Source organism: Mesocricetus auratus, unplaced genomic scaffold (genome assembly GCF_017639785.1).
Source record: "Mesocricetus auratus isolate SY011 unplaced genomic scaffold, BCM_Maur_2.0 Super-Scaffold_100021, whole genome shotgun sequence".
Taxonomy (NCBI): Eukaryota; Metazoa; Chordata; class Mammalia; order Rodentia; family Cricetidae; genus Mesocricetus; species Mesocricetus auratus.
Genome location: NW_024429202.1, coordinates 20,402,178 through 20,427,982, shown reverse-complemented (window position 1 = coordinate 20,427,982; position 25,805 = coordinate 20,402,178). Strand labels below are relative to the sequence as shown.

The window sequence follows — 25,805 nt, the reverse complement described above, 5'->3', positions numbered from 1 at the left end:
ATTTGTGTGTGTGTGTGTGTGTGTGTGTGTGTGTGTGTGTGTGTGTGTGTGTTTGTGTGTGTGTTCCAAACTGTTCTAGAATTAGACCTTAAGAGCTATGAAAACTTTTTATGATGAAGCCACATTTTCATGTTAGCGAATACTCCCGGTTACATTAAGTTTATCCCTTCATTTCCCTGATGATTCATTTTAACATTTTGGTTTTGAGTACATTTCCTTCCCTTCCTTCACTGAGGACACAGAATAATGCAGCATTTCCTCCATGAGTCATCTCCTCATTATGAACCTCCGTTCTCTTTTTGTGCTTAAAACAGCAGTACATGCCTGCATATGCTTAAGAGTTGCTGAATCCCTCAATGTCATGCTGTCAGTTCTAGCTTCTCAATGCTGTCACAATGCCTCCAACTGCCACCTCTCACTGCATCAGAACTTCTAACCTGAGGTAAACACCCACCCACTTTCTTTCATCATTCTCTCTCTCTCTCTGTCTCTCTCTCTCTCTCTTTCTCTGTCTCTCTCTCCCCTCCTCTCTCCTCTCTCTCTCTCTCTCTCTCTCTCTCTCTCTCTCTCTCTCTCTCTCTCTCTCTCTCTCTCTCCTTTCATCTCTCTCTCTCCGCTCTCTCTCTTTTTAAGATTTGCCAGCCAAATAGAGCTCGGCATGGGAGCTGGCCCTGAATTAAATTCACTGGTTCCGTATTTTCTTTTTTATTGCTATTCAGATGTGTTATGTACTTAGTGTTCTCAGAGTTCCTCTGATTCAGAAAGCTGGGGTGTGGGGATGATGGTGAGGGGAGAACTTGGCCTAGACTCATCTCATCTGGGGCTGATTTAAAATGACCATCTTCTCATGCAGAGTGTCTACAAGTACATGATACAAACAGTAAAAAGAAAATGTTTCTCTCTTTTATGCTGATAGTTAATCCATTGAACATAGTAAAGTAAGAAATGGTATATTCAGTCTGCTGACAATTCAAATTGAGGAGGAAAATTCCTTCAGCATCACCCCCAGCAACTGTAAGGGAATATAGTAACTTAATGTTGTGCTTCCTTTATGTTCAGCATATTCTGCAGCTTTTTTTAATTTTATTAAATATTTGGCACCATCCTTGATCAGCTAGCAAGGAGTAACATGTTATTCCTACCATTTAAGCCTGGCCATCATCTCACAAAATTTAAAGGATTCTTGGAAAAATATGCAAATACTCATTTTTTAGACTAGGATAAGAGAGAAGATATAGATATTTTTCTGGGTTTTCAGAACCTGGCAATGGTCCTTCATATATGAGGATTGTAAGAGGCTATGAGGAAATAAACAAAAGATGACTAACTTCTACAGAAGCAGAATTGTCATTTCATTAAAATAATCGGACAGCAGTCTCTGCAGATATAGTGGCTGTGTGCAGGGGTATAGGGGACTTGGAACGCTTATAGGGCAGAAAAGGTTACTGGGGGGATAGCAGAGTCCCTTTGTAGGCAAGGTCCCCTGCATGTCAAAGTGGTAAATACCGTGGATGTTGGTATGTTGATCTTCTTATCAGAACTCGCCAGCAAAGAGTGTTATCAGTCAAGTCAAATTTCCTCCCTGGAGATTCTCTGCCTATTGAGGCTTTTAGGTCAATAAACTTTCTCTTTCTTCTGTCAATGTATTTTTTCCTCCTTTTTAAAATTTAAACTAGAAACAAGCCTCTTTCACATGTCAACCCCAGATAGCTCTCCCTCCTCCCCTTCTCCTTCACTCACCAACAACCTCCTGAGGGATCTCCAGATGTATATCATCATGGGCAGGGCCTATGCCATCCCCCATGTGTCCAGGCTGAGAGAGCATCCCTCAGCTCTCTAAAGTCCATTCAAATGCCAGGGATAAATATTGATGTACTACCAAAGATTACCCAGGTCTTCTCACTGGCACCCACATGCAGGGGTTTGAATCAGTCCCATGTTGGCCTCCCAGTTATCAGTATGGGGTTAATGAGCTCCTTCACCTGTTTCTGTGGGTTTCACCAGCCCAGTCTTGAACCTTTTTCTCATCACTTCTCCCTCTCTACAACTGGGCTCCTGGAATTCAGTTTAGTGCTTAGCTGTGGGTGTCTGCCTCTGCTTCCATCAGCCACTAGATGAAGGCTGTACAATGGCATATGAGGTAGTCATTAATCTCATTATCAAGGGAGGGTGTTTAAGGGAGCCTTTCCAGTATTGTTTAGATTGCCAGTTGGTGTCAACCTTGAAGATCTCTGGGAATTTCCCAAGTGCAGGATTCCTCCTCAAACCTATAATGGCTCCCTCTCATCCTGCTCGGTTCTATTATTCCTATTTCTTGGGCACATTTTATTGGAAAAACTTTTCCCAACCTTTAACTCTCAGGTAATGTCTGTCCTTCCAGGCTGAGGTGTATTTCTGGTATGCAGCAGAAGGATGGGTTCAGTCTTCGAATCCATTCTGTAAGCCTGTGTCTTTTTATGGGCAACTTAAGACCATTAATATTGAGGGATATTAATGACCATTGATTACTCATTCTTCTTTGATTTGGAATGGTTTGTGGTGGTGGAATTATGTGTAGAATTCCACCCCTTTTTTCTTTTGGCTGTTGGTAAGGTGCCTATGTTTTTCTGGTTGAAGTTAACTTCCTTGGGTTGGAGTTTTCTTTCCTGAACTTTCTGTAGGCTGCGTTAGTGGATATGAATTGCTTGCATCTAGTTTTTTCATGGAATATCTTGCTCTTTCCATCTATAGTGATTGAAAGCTTTGCTGGGTATAGTAGTCTGGAATGGCGTCCATGTTCTCTTATTGTTGGTAGAATTTCTATCCAGGACCTTCTGGCTTTCAGAGTTTCCAAGGAGAAATTAGGTGTGATTCTGATAGGTTTGTCTTTATATGTTACTTGGCCTTTTCCTTTGCTGCTCTTAATATTCTTTATTTATTCTGTCTATTTGGGGTCTTGATTATTATGTAGCAAGCGGACTTTTTTGTGGTCCAGTCTATTTGGAGTTCTGTAAGCTTCTTGTACCTTCATTGGCATGTCTTTCTTTAGGTTGGGGAAGTTTTCTTCTATGATTTTGTTGAATATATTTTCTGCCCCTTTGCGGTAGTTTGTTTTTTCTTCCATTTCTTTGAGGGATTTTCCTATATCCTCTTTTAGGCCCTCTATCATTTTCATGAAGTTGTTTTTAAGGTCATTCACTTCTGCTTCATTTGCATTGGAATGTTGTAGTCTTGCTGGTTTGCAGTCTGTAGAATCTGGTGGTGTAATATTTGTTTTTCTGTTACTTTTTGTGTTGTCTCTTTCCCATTCCTTCTTCTACTGGGTTCAGAAAGAGCCCCTTACTGCTCTGGTGGTTAGGGGAACAGAGTTACATTTTGGTGGGTACAATCAAGTCCAATACTCTGGTAGTTCTCCTCTTCCTGGTCATATTACTGGTCCCTTGGGTGGAGAAGAAGACTGGGAATCTGGGATGCATAGACTCCCACTGTTGGTCTCTAGGCACTGTTCCAATGGGTGGAGATGAAGACCAGGTACCTGGGGTGCTTGGCTCCTGCCAGGATGAGAGGTTCTGTGACAATCCCCAGGCACTGGAAGGCACTGGAAGGCAGGCCCAGATACAGGGCCTGGTTTACCTGGTACTGTTGGTGGAAAATAAAACCAGGAATCTGTGGTGCATGGCTCCCACTGGGTGGGGAGGCTCTATAGCAGTCCCCATGCAGTCCTCAGGCACTGGAAGGCAGGACTGGTTTACCTTGTCTCCTAATCCCATGGGTGGAAGAGAAGAACAGGAATCTGGAGTGTGTGGCTCCTGCCTGGAGGGGAGGCTCTGTGGCAGTCCTCAGGCTGTCCCCAGGCACTGGAAGGTAGACCCAGATATAGGGCTTGGTTTACCTGGTCCCCTGGTCCCATTGATGGAAGAGAAGACAAGGAATCTGGGGTGCATGGCTCCTGCTGGGAGGGGAGGCTCTGTAGCAGTCTCCGAGCAGTCCCCAGGCACTGAAAGGCAGCCTAAACTGGCTTCTTAAAAGTGAATTTATTTTAGGGTACTCCTTCAGACAACCTATCTAAAAGATGCCAAATAGCAGATATAGAAAGGAAAGAAAATCCTTGACTGATGTCAAAATAAATGTGAGGGAAAAATAAGTCAAAAGTTGTTATCACATTGAGCAAAGCTTGAGCAAAAGAGATTTCAAAGCCTACCTCCCCCCCCCCCATGATATACTTCCTCTAGCAAGGCCACACTTCCTAATACTGCCATCCCCTTTTGGGCCATTTTCTTTTAAACCACCACAGTAACTAAAATCCAGAGAAAACAAAGAAACAAAAACCCCAACAACATATAAAAGAAATTGGAATAGTTGGCATCAATCTGTTCTTTTTGCTTAGTCTCTTGGTGTCGATGTAACTAAAAAGTAAAAACAAAGCCACAGAATCCAGTGATAAAGGTTTCTTCCTTGTAAAGCAGGATTTGTAGAAGATTACAGATGACCTTAGTCAGTTGTTATTGGTCATTCCAGAAAATATCATTTATCTTGCCTTGGGCAAACAATTACACGAAGGAGTATGTGAAGGAGAAGCACATAGTAGACTACAACAATTTCCTCATGCCAAGCCCTTCTCCTCACCTCTACAAAGAGTCACATGCAGCTTTTTACTACTGTATACCTCTCAAATACTACAGGTTCTACCTCACTGTATGTGCCAATAAGCACAGTCCAAGACTACTGTCTCTTTCTGCTTTCTGTCTCTTTACACTGACTTGTAAATCTAACATTCGGTGTCAAAACCCAGCAAGGTAATTAAAGGACCCAAGTCCTCCACACTGACCTCCCTTGTTTACATTCACTCACAAGCCCTAGGCCCCAAGTGAACCTGCAGGACCACCCATCTCTATCAGGCAGCCATTTCTTTCACTCTCTGTCTCTGCCGTTCTCTCTCTCACTCCCTTTTGCTTTGCTCTGATACTCTGTGACCTCAACTTGGCCAGATACCATCTGGGACAAGGTAACTCATGGGACCTAACTTAGGGCATGCTATTTATGTCTCAGGTGACTCAGGAAACAATGCTCTGCTTCATCTTGAAACGTCATTGATCAAACTTTTCTGGGCTTTCCACAGGCTATGTGATCCACTAAGATGAAAACTCCAGTGCTTTATGCCATTCTACCTATGGTCAGTTGAGCCTGGGGATACCCATCCAGCACATTGGGTCAAATTGAAACCTGAGGGACATGACTAAATAGCTCTAACCTCTGGTTTTACATTGGTGCAGCACCAATCATAGATCCCAAATTTTCCTTTACAAAGGATACACCCTTACCTGTTGGTAGACTAAACTGAAAGACCTCTATTAGGAAGACCTCAGACTAGTCACACTTTTTTAACTCTTCATCAAAATCTGGCCTAAATATACACTGAACAATGATGACTGCTAGTCTAATTTCAATTTTAATATCTAAATTGATTTTAAAAACATCATAAAACAGAATGGAGAATAGTCTCAGACTGTTCCCTACATGTAATTGCCAGCTCATTAACCCTTCTGATCCCTACTACTCAGTTCCTTCTTGAAACCATGTTCAAAGTCAGAATACATGCTGTTGCAACATGCTATTCAAATCTGCTTTCCATTGCTAAGTTTAGGATACCTGTCTGCTCTTGAGTTTCTTTTGCTTTAAGACTATGGTTTGTCTCTGTTTGTGTTCCACCAAGTTTAGATACTTTTATTTGTAGTTGTATAGTCACTGGGTTCCAAGTAGTTAAATTATTGGCATTTTTATGTCTTTAGAAGAGACATCTTGTTAAATTTTTCAGATTGTCTGCCCCAGTCTGAAGCACATAGAAACTAGTTATGGATGTGTAGGTCACAGGGTTCAGTCTTAACAGAGATTCAGATGTCTTTTGTGTATTGATAATACTGGGAAATCATACACGCTATTTTATTTTACTGAAAATCTGGCTGTGAGGATGATTTGGTGTGCCCACTTCAGACTGAAGCATGGCTCTATAAAATTTCCTCCTAAATCCTCAGTCCTGACCCTGTAACAGGAAGAAGGAGATCAAGAGGTAGACCACAAAAGATATTATATGCTTAAAAGCAGCTAGGAGGTAAACTATTTCAGATAGAGGTTACTAATTCTTATCTCATGGTACTTAATGTTTCTTTATATATAAGTATAATTAGAAATGTCTAATTCCCTGAATGCCTCCTCTCTTTCTTGGTTCTTGTTTGAAAAATGTTTTCTCCCATAAGGTCATGGACAAGTTTGAATCTCTTGTTGAAATATAAACATACTTTCATCTCAATATCTGAAGACCATTGAGGTTATGGTTTTAAAAGCTATAGAATTCCTAATGCTTGATTAGGAAAATAGAATAAAAGTATCGTGATTTTGTCATAATAGTAATCATCATCATCATCATCATCATCATCATCATCATCATCATCACCATAAGATAACAGATGAGGACCAAGACACAAAAGCTTGAAACCAAGTTTTAGAAGATCTGAGTAGTTTATACAAAGCTTATTGAAAAGAGGATTTACTGCTTATTGACTAGGTTTATATATTTCTAAGGTTATAATGGTCTATTTCTGCTAACTTAAACTGACGTAAAGATGAATGTATAATTGCATTTGTTTTTCTAAGTTGTTTAAGCTTTAACTTTTGGGAAAGATAAGTCACAAAAACTGTGATTTAAAAGGATTAAGAAAAGGAGTTCCCTGGTCTCTCCATGGACTATAGGTATGGTTTATAATAAAATATCTTCATATTAAAGATTAAGATGTTTAAGGCTTAAACTTAAGAGAAGAAATTATGAAATCCCAATCTTATAACAGTTACTATTTTATTGTAAAGTGTTAAATATACCTAAGAGATAGAATTTAATTGCTAGTTACCCGATAAAGGATGAAAATATTTAACATGTTCAGAAGAGTGCTTGTAGTTAGGCTAAGTACAGATGTAACTAATTTGCATAGAAATTTGGAGCAAAAGACCAATTTATGCTCACATTACATAGTCTTCTATATATGTTGTCAAATTAAGCTTAAAACAAATAAAACAATCTTTGAGTATATTTAGTTTGTTTAATGTCAAATAATATTTAAAACTGGGTATATTTTTAAAAACTGATTATAAAATTTGAATGTTTGTGTATAATCACAATTTATAATACATTTGCATGGTAGGACATTCTCAGGCTGTAACTACCCATTCCCATCAGAAAAATTGAATGCCAGCCTCATTAGATAATAAGGACGCATAGGGAAATAAGAAACCCACTAGAAAGCTGCTGCTCCTGTCTCTGGCAGTATAGGACATGCCAGCTCTGGTTGTGTTGACTAAACCAGAGAAACATCTACCTTCTTCATAAAGAAGATGAATTACAGGAATTCCTTTCTTGTCTTTTGTCCAGTGGTAGATCTAAGAGTCCCTACCAGTTCTAATTAAAAAAATTAAAAGTGACTTGAGAGAGAAAGACACCATGTAACAGAGATCAAGCAGAGTGTTTTCATCATTATCATTATTATGATTATTATGATTATTACTATTATTAATGAAAATGAATCTTTTAAAAAAAGGGGAAAGGGGGGGTGAGACCAGTCAGGGATGAGGAGCAGCAGGAGAGAGGAAGGAAAGTAAGGCAAGGAGGGAGGGAGGCAGAGGGGGGGAAAGAGAAAGAGAGAGAGAGAGGATGGGAGGTAAGCAGGATTCTTTTAAAATGGAATGTAATGAATGTGCATGGTGTGCTCTCAGTGGCTTCAGCTGAGGTTGTATCCTGTCAGAGCCCTAAGGACAGGCTAGTACAGATGCCTGAATACTAACAATACCCACATTCCTAATATCTCAAACAACAGAGAGGCAAATAGCAATTTCTATGCATGTAGCATCTCCCAAAGTGACAAAGGAGGATGCTGTGAACAGGCGAACTTTCTACCTAAGCTACTACCTGGCTGTTATGGGACCTAGTTCCTTGTGGAATTGTTCATGTCCCTTACCCTGGCATTCAATTCTTAGTAAATCTAATTACACCCATGCTCTCTTTTTTTTCTGGGGAGGAAAATTTTATTTCTGAATTTTGCACTTCAAAATCACATAATTTTATAGACTTGTCCCTTAGGATACTCAATGTTTGATTTGGACAGTATTTGTTTTGAACTTAATTGGCTATTTTACGTATACACTGAAAACTTTGTATAAATAATCCTGGGTCACTTAATAATTTCAGGATTTGATGAAGTCAAAATGAATCTTTGGTTTTAAAAAGGTGGAAAGAATCTTAAATCTCTAAAGACAGGAAATGTCTTAGCTTACAGCCTTTTGATACAAAATTTAATACAATAGATTTACTTTATATGGGTCACAATCCAGTCAATCACATCAGTACACTGGCACTTAAGCACAAGAGCAATTTTTTAAAACTGGAGACCTCTATAATTAGGCCATTGTATTTAAAAAAGTCCATGGTCTTACATTCAGCAAATTCACACTGAAAATAGTCTTTTGTAGAATAAAGGCCAGAAAACTTTACATATGTTACAAGATTATTACATGTATTTACATGGCTCTTTTCTTCCTTAGATATTTAATTTTCACTTACACAACTCCCTGTAAAGCAAGCTTTGTAGGGGTGAGTCCAGATCACCTCAGTAGCTTTGTAGGATGTTATCAAGTAAAATTTTTCTTCGAAAGTTAGTCAACAATTTGATTGAAAAAAAATTGGTACATAAATGCCTACTCACTGCCTTTAAAAAAATGACCACTGGGCCATCTACTTTACCTAATTCTAATAAGCTCCAAATTCCCTTTACACGTTTATCGCAAACAGATGCAGCTACTTACAAAGATGCCCATGATGTTATGGTTTGGGTCCCTACATGTAACTCAACTGTGCACCTTGATTGCAGTCTTTGTATATCTCAGCTAAAAGCTTATTGTCTTTTGTTTTGTTGTTTGGGTTCATGTTAGACAATAAAAAAAGCTGGTTATTGATCCCCAAATCTAAACTTCAGTTAGCAAAACTTCCAAGTAGAATTAGTTAAACTATCCTGATATAAATGTCTGTTTATACTTATAAATTAGCAGTTTTATATAAAATTTCCCTAAAGTCAAACCTTAACTGATGGCTGTGTGAATATCACAATTTTTTTAAAAGTAGTACTTAAGATTTTAAACCTGGACTTTAAGTAGGGTTTTGAGTGGAAATGTCATTATCTCCTTATCTGAACTGCTCAATGAAACAGGAACCCAGTGGCTTGGTGGCTTGGGGAGAACACTTGGTGATGGTGGTTCACTAAATTTGGCTCCAGCATAGTTTTGGTTAGCTTGAGGCTTAAAAAGCAAGCTTGGACTTGATAAGCTGGCATTCCAGTTGGAGTTGTTAGCGAGGTTCTTGTTCTTTCCCCCACTCTGCATGGCCTGCCATGCAGCTGCCGGTGGACTGTACCGGTGTCCTCTTTTTTTTTTCTTATGAATGATCTTCACCTGGGGATTCCGATCCTTGGTCTTCTGTCTACTGTGCTGTTGTTGATTCTTACTAACATTTCTAGATTGGGGGGGCTGGAATGTTATACCTCTCTCCACCACCCATCTTCAGCTTCTTTGTCACCTTTCAGTCTGCTTTTCAGATTGCAGGATTTCCACTCCTTGTCCTCTTCCCTGCTGCCAACCCCAGGATAAGAGATGTTGCTTTCTGCTAGATCCTTTTCTTTGTCTCAGTACATAAGTTTTCATGAGTCAATCTGCTGACTTCAGCCTAGTTGCTGAGGCCAACATCGAGTCTCCTCAGCACACAAGTTTGAGAGAAGTCCTAGCGACTTCGAGTTCGGGCTGCAGCGGTGACTCCCTCTCGACCTCCAAGCCTCCCTCCCTTTCCAGGGAGAAACGATGCACCGATCAAACACTGCCCGAGAGCAAGTCACAGACCCCAGTTCTGTCTTCAACCAAGCTCCCTTTACCTTTACCGACAAAATGACACCCATGCTCTCTTATTAAAGGAGGTTTCCAGAGACTTTGTCATCACACTTACAGTTTTGAGTGATTATTCAGTAATTATTCACTACACAAGTAGTTCTCTGGTAAGTTTGCTAAACAATCATGTAATTTTTTTCTTTTTAAAATTGGCAAATATATGCTCAAATTAACCCACCTGTTTTTTTTTTACAATGCTTCCACTTTTGCAGGTGTCTAATGCAACAAACAACTAATCACAGCTTATATTTTTACAGAACTCTGGGACTTGGTCCAGCCAGTTGTACAATTGCGTTTCAACTTACCAAACAAAACTTATGTGAATGTTCATGTAAAACTTTTCTTCATTAACTTTGTCTCTTAATATTCCCTGCAAGGTTGTTATTACTTCATTACTTACGTTTTTCATCTTTTCCATGTGTTTAATTTTTATTGTGGCCCCTTGGATGGACCCTCTTGTGAGGCACTCTAACTATTGTCCCCCCTACATTGCTCATTTTGTTCTCCTAAAGCCGGTAAAGAGAGATCTGTTGTGATGAAGTAATGAAAGCAGATTGGGAAACCTCTGAAAGGGGAACTGATTAGCTAGGAGCCAACTGAATCTTCCCTCTTTCTTTCACTCTATATACTGTTTTCAGGACTCGGAACTAAAACAGCTGTACTGAAGCCTTCCTCACACCATTTAATCTATCCGTCTCACTGTCTCTCAAAGAAGAGAAAAAAAGAAAGAAATCAAAATTACAACAACAAGAAAAACAATTTAATTCCTGATCAGTTTAATAACACTCAAGACCAGCTCTACTCATTTGCTGCTGCAATACTCCAAGATTGATCTGACTACTGTTAAGGGTAGGATTTGGCCCTCCTCCTTGAGTGATACTTTTCTGAACCAATCAATCCTAACTGGTTTGAGACAGGGCCCAAAGGCACATGGTCCAGACTGATAATTCAACTGCAAGCTTCTTCCTGTGTATGGGCTCCTTTCCTAGATCAAGTATATTCTCTTTATCCCCATACTTGTGCTTTAATCATATATTCTAAATGTTTTATTTACTGACCTTCTAGCAAAATGTTCCATATAAGATCTCCCAAAGCCTCATGAGAGACTATCACCCTTTTCACCCCATACAAAATTGTTTCAGTACTCCTATATTTTTATACTGTTCCTACCTTCAAAACTCTTTCTTCACTTTAGTTCAGTACGCTGTTAGTGGAATAAGTTAACCTGTTAACCTGAATTAACTCTATAAACACTTACTCTTTTTTATAAAAAAGACTTAATTATTTACTATGTATACAGTATAGTAAATGCTTGCATGCCAGGAGAGGGCACCAGATATCATTACAGATGGGTGTGAGCTACCATCTAGTTGCTGGGAATTTAACTCATAACCTCTGGAAGAGCAGTCAGTGCTCTTAGCCTCTGAGCCATCTCTCCAGATCCACAACTTGCTCTTATCAGCCTACTTTGTCCCTCCTAACTTACTCTGCCCCTTCCTCTACCTTTCTGCAAAAAATCTCAATTTTACTTTGTAACTAAATAATCTGTTTACAATACTCTAATGGTTGGTCTGGAAAGTTTATCCAGAAATGCACGATGGGGATTTTATGATCCATCACAGCCAATATATGAAGAGAAAAACTCTCTTAATTGATGCCAAATTACTAGAGACTCTCTGTTGCCCCCTTAACAGAATTATAATTACCAACTACTGACAATGACTCTCCTCAGCTAGAAGCAGTTAAGGAAGTTCTTTGATGCCCCTGTACCCCACTTTTTTGACCTCTATCTTTCCTACCTTCTTTTGAAGTCCCTGCTCTCCCTCTCTTTCTAGGCATTTTATGATTTGGAATATTAACAGTGCCTCAAGGGTAAAACAAGATTCCTACAACATTACAGGTGGTTCTGCTCAACTATTGTCAGTTATCTTACAAAGATATTCTGTCTTACCTGGGATAAACAATTTCAGAAAGGAAAGCCTTCCATAAAGTCATGGACAGACTCTATGCTGCAACAATTTTCTCATTCCAAGTTCCTCAATACACCCTGTTAAAGGGTGACATGCAGCTTTTTGACCCATCAGATCCTGTCAGAGACCTTCGCCATAATCCAGCCGTAGCATCACCACGTCCTCATAGAGAAGACGTGACTCTAGGCCACACTGAAGAAATACCACCTCTTAAGATAGGAAGCAAGTTCTGAGAAAACAGACTTGTGGCTTACCTGCCTAGTGTAAATTACCAAGTCATGGGGGATTAGGCTTGAACAACAAAGGGTAGATAGTGAAAGATAAAGTTAGAACAGGCAGTTTGGTTACCAGAGGACACAGGATGACCTAACCCTGCCACTTACCTCTTGCCCTGCCAGCTTCCTTGCAGCTGAAGAACACCCCCTATTCCTTCCCCTCCTCATTTACCCTATATAAATCCCTTTGGGATGAATAAAGGTTGTTGGCTTGATCAGAATCGTGTTTTGCTGTCCTTCCTTGTATCTCTTGTCCTTCATCTCTCTCCTAGGTGTCCCCCAGACCTACTTTGAATTTCCCGAGGGTCAGGATAAGATCCTTCAATATCATGTGGAATTCTGCCCCTCACTTTCTATGCTACTAAACACTGATACATGGGAATTGGGAATGGGTGATGAGTTAGTAGGAGGACTGAGGAAGACCATAGGAGGGATGATAGCAGGGTGTTCCACAAGCATCTTGTTAGTCTATTAGGAATGGGGAAAAGAGGGAGTTGAGGTAACATCCAAAGATCTATTACAGAGGTATGACTGGTCTGGAAGACTGGACTTGAGGAATGGTGAGAGAGGTGAAGATCTGCAGTTAGCCTACCTGCTGTGTCACTGGTCAAAGTGACCTGCAGGTTTCCAGGTAAAGCATGTTGGATTTGAGGGCTGTGTCAAAGCAATGAGTGGGGTGTAAGAAGACAGTGGGGGAATCCATGTCACATTCTAGAGAAGGGGAGTCTGAAGCAGGTGGTCTGCTGCAGAGCTGGAGAAAAGATCAGGAAATTGGATTTGTAGGAGCTGGGGGAGAGGTGAAGATCTGCACTTAGTTTACTGCAATTGTTTCCGATTAATGTCAGAGTCACAAAATTAGTCCTTCCGTGATCTTAAAAAGAAGTTAAACATTGATTTCTTTTTGTTGTTGTTGTTGTTTTGAGAGAGGGTTTCTCTGTGTTGTTTTGGAGGCTGTCCTGGAACTCGCTCTCTAGACCAGGCTGGCCTTGAACACACAGAAATCTGTCTGCCTCTGCCTCCCAAGTGCTGGTATTAAATGCAAGCGCCATTAATGCCCGACTAGTTCTATTTTTATTACGTGTAGGAGTGTGTCTTTCTCTGTGTGAGTTTGTGCATGTGAATGAAGTGCCCACTGAGACTAGAAGAGGGCGTCAGATGGCTAGGAGCTGGAGGTACAGTGGTTGTCAGCCTCCTGATCTTTGTGCTGGGATAAGAACTTGGAGCCTCTTCAAATGTAGTATGTGCTCCCAAGCATATTCTATTAATTGTGCCTAAATCAAACGCTGAAATGTCTCACAATAGTTATTTTAAGCATCTTTCTTATGCATAGTGATTTACTTCACACATTCTTAATTTGGTTTCTCATATTGTTTGCTCTTTTCCATTTTGTAAGTCTTTGCTATAGCCTCTCAATTTGCTGCTCTTGAATGTTTTTGAACATTTAAATAGCAATATTGAATTGCAGTCAAATGCTAGACAAATACTTTTTAAATTATTAAATATTATTTTGAGTAAGACCCCAGGAAGAACCTTTCCAGATACTAGTTTATTTGTCATGACTGGTGGAACACATAACATTAATATAGCATAAATATAAAGATAAAAATTACATTTATTTAGAATCGTATGCAACTTACAAAACTTTATATTTTTAAGGACTATGTTTTGGATGTTAGAAAACACTTTGATATAAAAATAAGATAAAAACAAAGGCAATGAAGCCTCACAACCCGCTTAATTATTCCCACTTTCCCACTTCGCTTCTACTTCAGGGAAAAGCACTAGAATTTCCAATCAGTCAGTTAATAGTTTCTGACTTTTTATGCTGTATGTGGAAGTTCCAGGCATTTGAAACTATAAAACTGGGGAAGAAATGTACATAATGAGTAGTTATTTGGGAATGTTTTTGAAAATCTTAAGAAATTGCCATGAATCTAGTTGTCTCAGAACTGTGAGAGGGTGACAGGGGAAATAACGTCCCTTCTTTAATAAAAAGATTTACAACCTGACTCAGATTTTATTAGAGTTTAAAAACTAAAAACCCAGTGCCTGAAAACTGTATAACTCAGAAGCTGACCAGAGTAGGAAGGAGATTAGAGGAGAGAAGGAAGGAAAACATGCCATTTAAGCCGCCATGGAGTTCAGACACACAACCACCAAGCAGCCAAGGTGCTGAGAGTGGGGTTTTAGAGGTACAGTGAGGAAGTCCCAAATGTTGAGGAAACTCATAGTGCTACGGAAAACGTCTTGGTGAAGATACTGAAGGAAAAACAGGAAGAAAGCATGCTTTTCTGAAGGATTAAAGCAGAAGCCTGAATTATGAAGCTCCACATTTGCATCCCAGGCCAGCTGCTGCTCTCATGGAGGTGATCCCTGGGAGGGAAAGTGCAATATCTTGTATAATGGTTAATTATGCCACCTGTCTTGTTAGCATAGCTTAAGGTGAGTTCACTTTCCTAGTGTGGTCTCTGGCCAAGTGAATCACCCTTGCGGCCTTGCTAACACTGTAGACTTCCTTGCCCTATGAGACCCGGTCCTCTACTGTGTGGCCGCCTGTTTATTTTGTGGCAGACATCTGCCCTAGTAAATCAAAGGACATGACCGTTTTCCCTCTTTCCCTCCATGCTTCTCCAGACACCTGCTGCTATTAACAGTGGACCGCTCTGTCAGCGTTTCTCTGGGATTCTAATACAATCATTCTCAAGATTCTCTTTGAGGCCATTCTTAAATTCTTTCTAGTCATGAAACTAAGAACCACAAGAGGGTACCTCAGTTACCTCATTATCATTTGGTGGTCCCAAGCAGATCCCCTCAAAACCCAGTAAGAGTTATATGAAATAATCTTAACAGAAGAAATGGTGGGAGGATGACGTCACATCAGGCATGCGAGTGCCTGGGGAACAAGACCAGAAGGAAGGATAGCCTGGGCTTTGTGCTTTGATGACTAACAAAAGGATTTTTCCTTTTCTTTCAGCATCAGCCAATCTTTGTGCATATACCCGAGTATATGGCAGTAGCTAAAATGTGCATTTGTGATAAGAAATATTTTCTTTCATACTCTAAAAAAAATGGCAAGTTTACATAATGGTTGAGCCAAAATAAACATTCAGAATATTCATTTTCTTCTTTTTTGGAGTATGAACAGAAAAATTGTAATCTTCTACTGAGAAGCTAAAATGTTCACTTTCTCTCATATCCTGTTTTTTTTTTCTCAACCAGGCTGTACAGATTCTGATGGGAGGAGACAAAATATAATGAAATAATACTGTCAAATTCTTCCCTTTTTAAAAACATGTTACTAGAAAATTCATATTTTTAACTTTTAAACTATGGACACAAAGCAGAGTAACTGTAAGAGATAAATTAAAATAATGTCATTAAATACTCTCTTTAGTTCAATATTATTTTTTAAATATTCATGGATGGATTGATTACATAATTACAACATTAAAGAGCCCAGAGTTGAGATAGTGAATATATTTTAAAAGGATTATTTCCCAAGAAAGGAAGAAAAGTAAAAACCCCTTTAAAAATAAATTGAATTTATTATACATTTTATCCACTAATATAAAAACCTATAACCATGAGGTACCATATAGTGACATATGTATAGAATTACTAAAGTTTAAATTGGGTTAAGCATAGATTTGAATTGGGTTAAACATAGTAACATTTGATTTAGGGATTAAAGTCATGGAAAACCATGGAGAGACAAACAATTTGCCTTTAAGTCAGAGCATAGCATTTTCCAAGCCTTGTCTGCCTACTCTGTGTGCTTTTCTTTGAAGCTAAAATAAAATCCTCAATCTCCTGTTGTAGCCTATTCTTGATATTATTTTTCCTGAAACTGAGAACCACAAGGGGGCTTCCCAGTTTTCTCAGTATCATCTGGAGATCATGCATGGATCCCCTAAAAATCTGGTAACAGTGTTATGAAATTACATGTTTTTTAATAAGCTGAAGAGACAGCAGGGGTATGGTGGAGCATAAGCAATAGAATGGCTAGGTCATGCTATGGGATTCCTACAAGTTTACAGATGACCTTACTTCATATTTATAAAAAAAGAATGTGTGTTGGGAGAGGTTTTCTCACCTTGGGCAACAAGATCCTCATTTCTTACCCATTAACCCTGTAACTATAAAGGATTCCTGCCATCTTTTGCCTTGATAGACCTGTAAATTTCCCATGGGAGAGAAGCTACACCTTGCTGTATGTACTGATTAACCAAGGACCATCAACTGAAGGTCTAATTCTTGCTTTTCTTCTTCCTCCTGTCCCCTTAAACTGCCTCAGAAATCTAACATTAATAATAATATAAACATAATGTTTTTCTTAGAATTAGGTATCTTATGTATAAGATATTTAGTTATATTTTCTCCAAAGCTGATTTTTAAACACTTATCCAAGCAAAGAAGAAAATCATTGCATTATCCTATAAACATTTTTGAGTAGTAATTAGTTTCACAATACAGAAGACAAAAAGTGAGCATGAACTTAAGAACAAATACTGACATCACTTCTAGAATTTTGTTCCTAAACGCCTCTTTCACCAGCCTTCCATTTCTTCCACAAGGTGCTAGTCCTTGAACTAAAACATGACCAAATAGTGTTACCTTCCAGAGTGGACTTGGTCAAGTTCATTCTTTCCATCAATTTGGTAATTAAAAGGCAGAAACATCTCAGACACAGGAAAAGCAACATTTTTTTAACTGAAGAGGCGTCATGTTCCACACAGAGCATGCACACCTATGTGAGCCCATGCATACACATAATCAAGGTTCAAAGAAAGAAATAGTCCCTAAAGGGTAAAGAAAACCTGTAAAATGGAAAACCATTTTTTCCCTTGAAGGCCATGGGGTTTTAAGTGTTTTGGGTGCCATGGGATGTGTTTCATTTTCCCAAACTTGGTCAGTTTAAACTAAGTGTTCCTAGTAGGACCAAAACTTCAGCTAAACGTATTGAGGACCATCCTTGGAGCATCTCACCAACCTGAATGAGTTATCCAGGATTTTGTCAAAGGTCAGAGTGGTGTGGAGGAACCTGGAATCACCACCTGTGTAGCTATGGCCCATTCCCCTACCTGACCAACTGCTAGAGAACTGTCCAACTTCTTGTTGAGATATCTAATCACACTTTAAGGGAACCTCTATAAACAGGTAGGAGGAACCAAGACCCCCCCAAAAAACAGATTACATAATGTTTTACTAACCTTAAACTTTCTTAATGCTAATGAGATAAGAAAAACAGCCCAATAAGACATTAGACAATAGAAAAAACTTATGAGTTAACAGAGCCAGTATACTTCAAGGATGTGTTGACCTCAGTATACAAATGAGGATATGTGTTATGTTGAGGTAGGGGTTTAACCTTTGTTTCTACAGAAGAAATAAAGCTTTGGGTGCCATCAAAGTTGATCAAGATCCTATGTGAACAAGAGAAACTTCTTGATGAGGAGAAATGATAGGTCATCCACCAAGGTATATCTCATGAGTTGTATGGAGACCTCACAAGGGGAAAGAGAAATGTTGCACTTGAATTATAATCTTGTGATAACTTCTTTTCTTCAGGAATCTTTTTACTCCATCTTAATTTTGCCAATAAAATATTCATCCTAGTTATTTTTGTGATTTGGAGGACACATTATCTTCACTGTTTTCATTTCTTCAAGATAAATGATATTTCTTCAATAATGTGTTGCTCTTAACATTTTCATTTTAATTGTTAGAAAATCTATAGTGTAATATTGGTTATTTTCTACTAAATCAGACAGTAACAGATCATTTTTGTTATAACAGGTTTTATGTAACTAATTTTTCATTTAAAATTTTATTTTATGGGTCCAGAAGCTTTTCCTGTATGTATGTCTGTGTACCAAGTTATGCCTGAGGAAAGTATCAGATACACAGGAATAGGGGTTACAGAAAATTGTGAGCAACTATGTGGGGGTTGGGAATTGAACCCATGTTGTCTACAGAGCAGCCAGTGATCTAATCTACTGAGCCATCAGTATACATATAGATGTCTGTATATAATGGTATAATATTGTTAGTGCAATAGCTTTTACTAACAATAGTTTAGTTCAGTGTGGTACATACTAATCACATTTATCTGAGCACATGGAAATTAAACTAAGGTAAAATTAATACAGCCCATCCCATTGCAATACACTTAGTAAAGCATATCTTTGTCCAAATACATGAAAAAAATAGTAACACCAAAGGGCCAAACAATTGATATATGGGCTGATCTCCAACTTGGTCAGAGAAGCTTCTTTTTGCAGTGGGCAGCAGCCAATGGAGACATACATTACTAGTCAAAGTACTAAGAATAAGAAGCTGAATGTTCAGCCTTGACCAAGATGCTGTATTAACCCTGCCACCACCAAGACTCATAGAATACAATGCAAGAGGAATACAGAGACTGTAAACCTTGCTACTGGGTTGCTCCATCCATCCTTGATAGAAGAGCATGTGCCTAGTCTTGCTGCAATTTGATATGCCATGGGAGGCCTTCTCTTTTCTGAAAAGCAAGGGGGAGGAGGGGATGAGGGCTTGAGGTTAGGGGGAGGGACTGGGAGGAGAGGAAGGAGGGAAAGGTAAATGTGATCCAGTTGGTAATTAATTAATTAATTTTAATTAATTAATTTAATTTTAAAAAGCTGCAGGATAGGAAGGAATGTTGTGAATCCTCTCTTTGGGGCATGACATGGATACTCTGTTCATGAAATCACAGCAGCCATTTTTCTTTACAACCAAAATACCAGTGTGGATAGGGTTCCACTTCTTACAGAGGAATTATTGACAGTAGATGATTTCTGAGCAAGAGACTATCATTTTTACTGAGGACCTGACTGTAAGTGGTAGCTTTTCCATAGTCAAATACATGTCCCCACATCCATGCATATATCGGCAACACATCCAGACTTAATTGGTAGATATACACATAGATGATAGATAGATAGATAGGTAGATAGATAGATATATAGATAGATGATAAATAGAAAGATAAAGACAGACAGATAGAGTGGTAGTTTGAATTCAATTGACCGTCATAATCGCATAGGGAGTGACACTATTAGGATGTATGATTTTAAGTGGATATGGCCTTGTTGGAGGAAGTGTGTTACTTTGAGGGTAGGCCCTGAGGTTTCTTATGCTTAGAATACTTCCCAGTGTCTCAGGTGTAGGACTCCCAGCTACTCCATCTCCAAATCTGCCTGCACACCACCATCCTCCCTGCCATGATGATAATGTACTGAACCTCTAAAATTGTAAGCTTCCACCTCAATTAAATATTTTCATTTATAAGAGTTGCTGTGGTCATAGTGTCTTTTCACAGCAATGTAAACCCTAAGACAGACACATACATAGATGATAGATAGATAGATACATAGATAGATAGATTATTGGTAGATAGATAGATAATAGATAGACGGATAGATAGGTAGATGTTAGCTAAATAATGGAAATTGTGTGTTTATAGGGGACATGAGGGAAACTGGAGGTGAATGGGGAGATACACACTCATATACATACATACATACATACAGACATACAGACATACAGACATAGTTCCAATTAGGAGGTACCTGATCACTAAGTTTTTCTGTTTTCCTTCCGCATTCCCTTTTTCTTTAACTCCTATTTGACCTAATGTGACTTGCCTACTATTGTAGACATAATCTAAATTATGAGAAAATATATAATTCCATCCTGTAAGTTATTCTGTCATGTCACAGCTAGATAAAATAAATAATACATCTTTGTCACCTTTGATTAATCATTTGTCGTCAATTAACGTGAGATAATCATAAAATAATACTCATGTACCTGCAATAAGACATATGTGACATGTGATTCTGTTTGAAATATAATTCTCTAAACGTTTCACCTAAGTATACTTTCATAAACAGCCTAAACTAAGCAACAGATTAAAAACTTCTCTTAGAGTTATCCATAAAACATGTATTTTATATATTTTACAACTTTCAATTAAAATGTTAGAATGAAAATGAAACATCCTCCTTCTTGAAAATCTCAATGTAAACTAACTAGACTCCAGTAAGGGAGATAGCTGTACAAGCTCAAGGATCTGAGTTAAATTTCCAGAATCCACACTAAATATAAAAGGTGGTGGCATGTGTACTGGGGATCTGGAGACAGGAATTCCTCTGGCATTCTCAATCAAACCATCCTAACCTAAAGAGGGAGCATACGAGGATACTAAGCCTCTGAGAAATATCAAGGAGAGGAGTAACACTTGAGGCTGACCTATGATTTCATGTATACACACACACACACACACACACACACACAAAACAGAAATATTTTTAAATAAAATAATTTTTAAATAAAATAAAAACAAAATAACGGACTTCATGTGTCCATAACACAAAGAGAGATGCTCTCTCAGCCTGGACTCTTAGGGGAGTGCCTGGACCCTGCTCTGAGTGAAATGACAGACTCTAGATATCCCCTATGTGGAAGGAAGTGGTGATAGGGTGGGAGGCTGGGAAGGATGGTGGGGGGGGCAGGAGGAGGGGAGGGAGTGGGAACTGGGATTGACATGCGAGGCAAGCTATTTAAAATTAAAATAATAAAACAATACCTAATACAATATTTCAACCAGTACTTTTGTTGAAAAAATAATAAAAGTTAAAGGAACGTTAGCATAGTTTTCACAACAAAGTAACATAGACATTCTCTTTAAAATTCTGGCTAACAAAAGCTAGTTAGAACCCTCTGTGAAGTTCCGGTTGTCTGAACTGCATCAAATCCAGAGCTCACAACGGCATATCTTTTCAGCTGTTATTCAACTCTTCTAGTGTAAGAAACAAAGACCAGCAAAATGGTTATTCCCCTAAATCTGAAAAAAAAAAAAAAGAATCATCAATGACTTAAAAGAAAGCCTTAAGGAAAACAATAGAGCACATTTTCAAACCCAGATGACTGGGTTCAGGGGAAACAAAACAGATTAAGTCATGTTTCTGAACTTTGCCATTTCGGAGCCATGTCTGGTTCTTCTGAGACTATACAAAGAAGTAACACCACAAATGTTTCAAAAGAAACAACAGGGTATGTAATTCTTAAAAACATCAACTATTTTAGGTAAAAAAAAAAAAAACTAGGAATAAAACTTGCAAGGTGGGAAGTAGAAAAGAACATTCCAGTCAAATCATTTATTTTTGTTGTTGATTTCATCGCATGGAATTTTTTTCTACTCAGGGAAAACAAAAAATAACCTATGGCCTATTAGGTATAAACAAGGCTGAACCAGGCCGTGGTGGCACATGCCTTTAATACCAGCACTTGGGAGGCAGAGGCAGGTGGATCTCTGTGGGTTCAAGGCCGGGCTGGACCGGCAGCCTCCAAAACAATACAGAGAAACTCTGTCTCATAAAACCAAAAAAAAAAAAAACAAGGCTAATAAAATCTCTATTACAAGACGGTATTGAGGTTGAAAAGACAGTACAAAAGATAAAAGCACTTGTTCTACAGGCTTGACATCCAGAGTTAGATCCCTAGAAACCATGGTAGATGAGAAAACCAAATCCCCAGGAGTTGTCCTTTGACCTCGTCTCTCTCTCTCTCTCTCTCTCTCTCTCTCTCTCTCTCTCTCTCTCTCTCTCTCTCTCTCTCTCTCTCTCTCTCTCTCTCTCTGTCTCTCTGTCTGTCTCTCTCTCTGTCTCTCTGTCTGTCTCTCTCTCTCTGACCTCATAACTTGGTATTTCAGAAAGATTGCTGCATCTCTATGAAGAATGTCCTATCTTTGTGGTAGAACACATAACAGAATTTATAAAGTAGTCACAATGTTAAATCTGTGGAGAATGTAACAAATAACCTATCAGATCTTATAACCAAACTATAATGACTATTTAAAACAGATAAGATTGGTTGGACAGGTGTCTTGGAAATGATATATGAAACTTAACCCATTGACATTAATGAAAGTAAGATAAAAGCCACTGTATTGTGGTATGCAGAGAATTAGTGTTTGATTTGAAGGAACTTTGAACCAGGCTTGCCTTCTTCTCATCATATAATATCTATGAAACTACCTTCATTTCTATATGATAACAAATTGTTGTATACATTTTTTAAAACTTTGTTCAGCTTCCAATATTTTGTCCTTTGAGCTTTCAATGTTGTGAAATCGCTGTGTGGCTGGCTTTGATTGAAAGTTGCTGCCAGCATACACTCCTCTGAGGCATTTCCATCCTTTTCATCATGGTCTCTTTCTTTCTTTACGTCAGTAAGTTCACCTTCACTAAGTCCTTCTGGGTACAGACCTAGTCTTTTTCAAATGGGAACAATATCAACATTTCCACATTAGCCCTTTCCTCTAACAATTTTACTTGTATTTGTTACTAAGTTAACTTTCAGGATATTATTTTTTTATTTTCTTATTTTTTCTCTTTGGTAGACAATTTCATCCTTATATTCTATTTATTTTTAATTTTGTTTTATGCCCACTTGTCAAAGACATCCTAGAAGGTAACACAACTGCAAGCTTTGCTAACTGCATGAACTGAACAACTGATCTGTGCCAGTAACTCACCAGCACAGGTAGAAAAATGTGTTGTCCTTAGTCATTAATCAGGAAGTACTTCTTCTGCTTAAGAGTAATAGCATGAGTACAGTTCTTCAAAGTTAACTACTCTTTTTAAAAATGAGATAAAGTTACTTGAGTACTACTGTTATTTAATTTAGTTATGTGAATCATAATCCTTGAATTTCAGGAACTCTTGCTGTCATATCATAGCAGTAAGCTCTTTAGCACCTGGATTCAGTTGTCTCTGTAAAATGAATTGGCTTAGCAAGAAAACATATCTGAGAAGAAGTTCTGAGAAGAACATCTTGTAGGGATCTATATTTGAAAAGTTTGGGATAGAACACAACTACCAAATAGCACGCTAGTTTCAAGACGGTTTTGGTTCTTTCAGTACACTGTATAAAGTTTTCTCTGCTATCATTTTATTTTGAAGGTTATTTAGAAACTATTTATAGTAAATTACAAAAATATCACAATCTTCAAATTTCATCCGTTAACATGTATTTATTATTATTAATTCAAACTACATATATTTCCAACACATAGCTCCAAAAGTCTAGATTTTGGTTAATGATGTACCATTTTTTATATTATTGCACTAATTTGGTTAATATGTAGTTTAAACCTCACAAGGATAATGCATTAAAATACAAACAGACATAAATTCAACTACTACATTCATATTACAAAAATTGTTTGCTTCTAGGGATGCGTGACAGATAGTGACCAGAGCCAAATAGAGTGCACACAGACAATGCATTTTTTTGTTTTCTGTTTTTGTTTTTTTATTCTTTATTTTTAAATTTAAATTTAGATTAGAAACAAGGTTGCTTCACAAGTCAGTTTCAGGTCCCTCTCCATTTCCCTCCCCTCCTCCCGTGCCCTCCCGGCAACCACCCCAATCTCCCCTCATTTCTCTAGTGAGGGTGAGGCCCTCCTTAGGGGTGTCCATAGTCTGTCATTTCATCCAGGGCAGGGCCTAGACCCTCGCCGAAGAGTTCAGTGTGAGAGTGCATCTCACATCAGACAATGCATTTTTAAGCATTTGTACTAATTACATGAATAAAGAAATTTAGGACTTTTGACTTATAATCTTCATTTATTTTAGTTTCAATAAAGCATTAATTTCTAATGATATTACCATTAAAAACAAAATTTAATTACTGTTCCTAGTACCTGTTTTGCATTTCATACTTTAGTAAATTAAGTTTTAGTGGGGCTGGCCAAATTCCTAACACGAGAAAAAAATATGATCAATAAAAATCATTTGTCCTGTATAGCAATGGAATTTTACGTGAGAAATTCCAAATAAAGCAACACTATTTATAAAATGTCACATGAAGAATCAGGAAGAAAAAAAATCCACTCCACATGTTTAAAATGACACTAAAAGGCAGAGGCAAGGGTTTAACCAAGGAATTCCAGTTTTAACTTCTGGGCCTGTGACTATGTCCATATAGGCATAGTGTGAATCTGGATCTGTCTTCCTACTGTTGGCATGGAAACCTCATCAACGTAGAGACTACACTTAGGTCCACAGTATCTTCAGTGTCAGGAGCTCTGCAGGCCCACAAGCAGAGTGCAGCATGGATGATGCTGAGCACAAATCTATTGCTGCTGAGTGAAAGAATAACAAGCACAGATGAACACTCCGATATCATTTGGAGGAGAGTAGAAATCGATAAGATAAAAATGGACCATTGATTTTTTTTCACATTACTGTTTGCTTGTAGGTATCTTCATTTGCTCTTTTATTTATTTTGTTGGTTCTTTTTTCTTTGTAATTTTTATTAGTTCTTTGAGAATTTTGTACTATGCATTTTGATCATATTCACCCCTCCACCACTCCTCGCAGATCTACCTACCTTACCTATTAAGGCAACATTGTGTCCCTCTTTCATTTATTTAAAAACAGAAATAAAAACATCTAGCCCAGTTTCCCTTGGTCAAATACAATTGGCTATATAGAATTCCAGGGGCCACGCCCTGGAGAAAAAAAAACAAAACAAAAGAAAACAAAAAACCCTGAGTACTTTTCTTGCAGTTATTAATTACAAACAGCTCTTGAGTTAGTGGAGAGAATTCATTCCCTGCTGAATTCTCTCATAGATTCTGGGATACTTCCTGGCTTGGTATTATGCAGTTCCCTTTCATGCTATCACAACCAACCCCTGTGAGACCATATGTACCACTTCCCTGCTTTTACCTGACAACACTGCTTCCTCATTACTGCCTCTAGCTTTTACTGCCTTTCTTCCTCCTCATATGCAATGATTTCCAGGACTGGGGAGGATGACATTTAGAGACATTTATCAGGTAAGTTCATTCCTCCAGGCCCATGGACAGTCTCTAGTTAAGTGCAAGCATAGGCAAGAAGTTCTGCTAGAGTTGGTGCCCCATGTTTTTGAGCTATGTAAATAAGCTGCCAGTACAGGGAGGGACTGCAGCATCTACTTGTCAGCAAAGACCTTCCAATAGATAACCTGTGACTAGACATCATACTTCCCAGGGGATACCTTACTACTATAACCTGATGTCTTGCTGGACCTTTAGTCATTTTGCTTAGTGTATAAGAGATCTCTTGAGGTCTAATAGTCTTAAAATTTTCACTTTGCTTCTAGAAATTGCCATGTGCTAAGCTTCTTGATATTCAGTCATAGGGATTTCCATAAAATTAGAATATTCTGGTAAAATCTGATATCAATCAAACAAAAACTTTTTAAAAGTTTTTTAAAACTTTTTTTATTTAAATTAGACAAAAGCTAGCTTCACACTTCAATCCCAGCTCCCTCTTGCCTCCCTCCTCCCCTGCTCACCATCAACCCCCCAACAATCCTGGGAGAGTGAGGCCCTTCAGGGGGGGTCTCCAAAGTCTGCCACATCATCCTGGGCAGGGCCTTGGCCCTTGTCCATATGCTCATACTGAGAGAGCATCCCTCCATGAGGAATGGGTTCCCAAAGTCAATTAGGATTCCAGGGATAAATACTGATCTAGTGCCCGAGGCCGCAAACATTGCAGAGGCCTTCTACTGACACCCCCATTCAGGGGGTCTG

At 38.5% G+C, this 25,805-nt stretch overlaps 1 protein-coding gene and 1 long non-coding RNA gene across 2 annotated transcripts in view; one reads left to right on the top strand and one right to left on the bottom strand.

Moving 5' to 3' along the window:
• Positions 1–335: 335 nt before the first annotated feature.
• LOC121133321 overlaps positions 336–25,805 on the top strand; it is a 106,962-nt gene continuing 81,492 nt past the window's right edge. The window contains exon 1 of the long non-coding RNA XR_005870152.1: positions 336–442. This is a non-coding gene — a long non-coding RNA (uncharacterized LOC121133321). The remainder of the gene's footprint in view (positions 443–25,805) is intronic.
• On the bottom strand, positions 9,154–9,938 carry LOC101843255 (proline-rich nuclear receptor coactivator 2). The gene is given in 2 exon segments (XM_013123544.3): positions 9,154–9,540; positions 9,542–9,938. Coding segments are annotated over 2 exon segments (420 nt in total). The 5' UTR covers positions 9,575–9,938.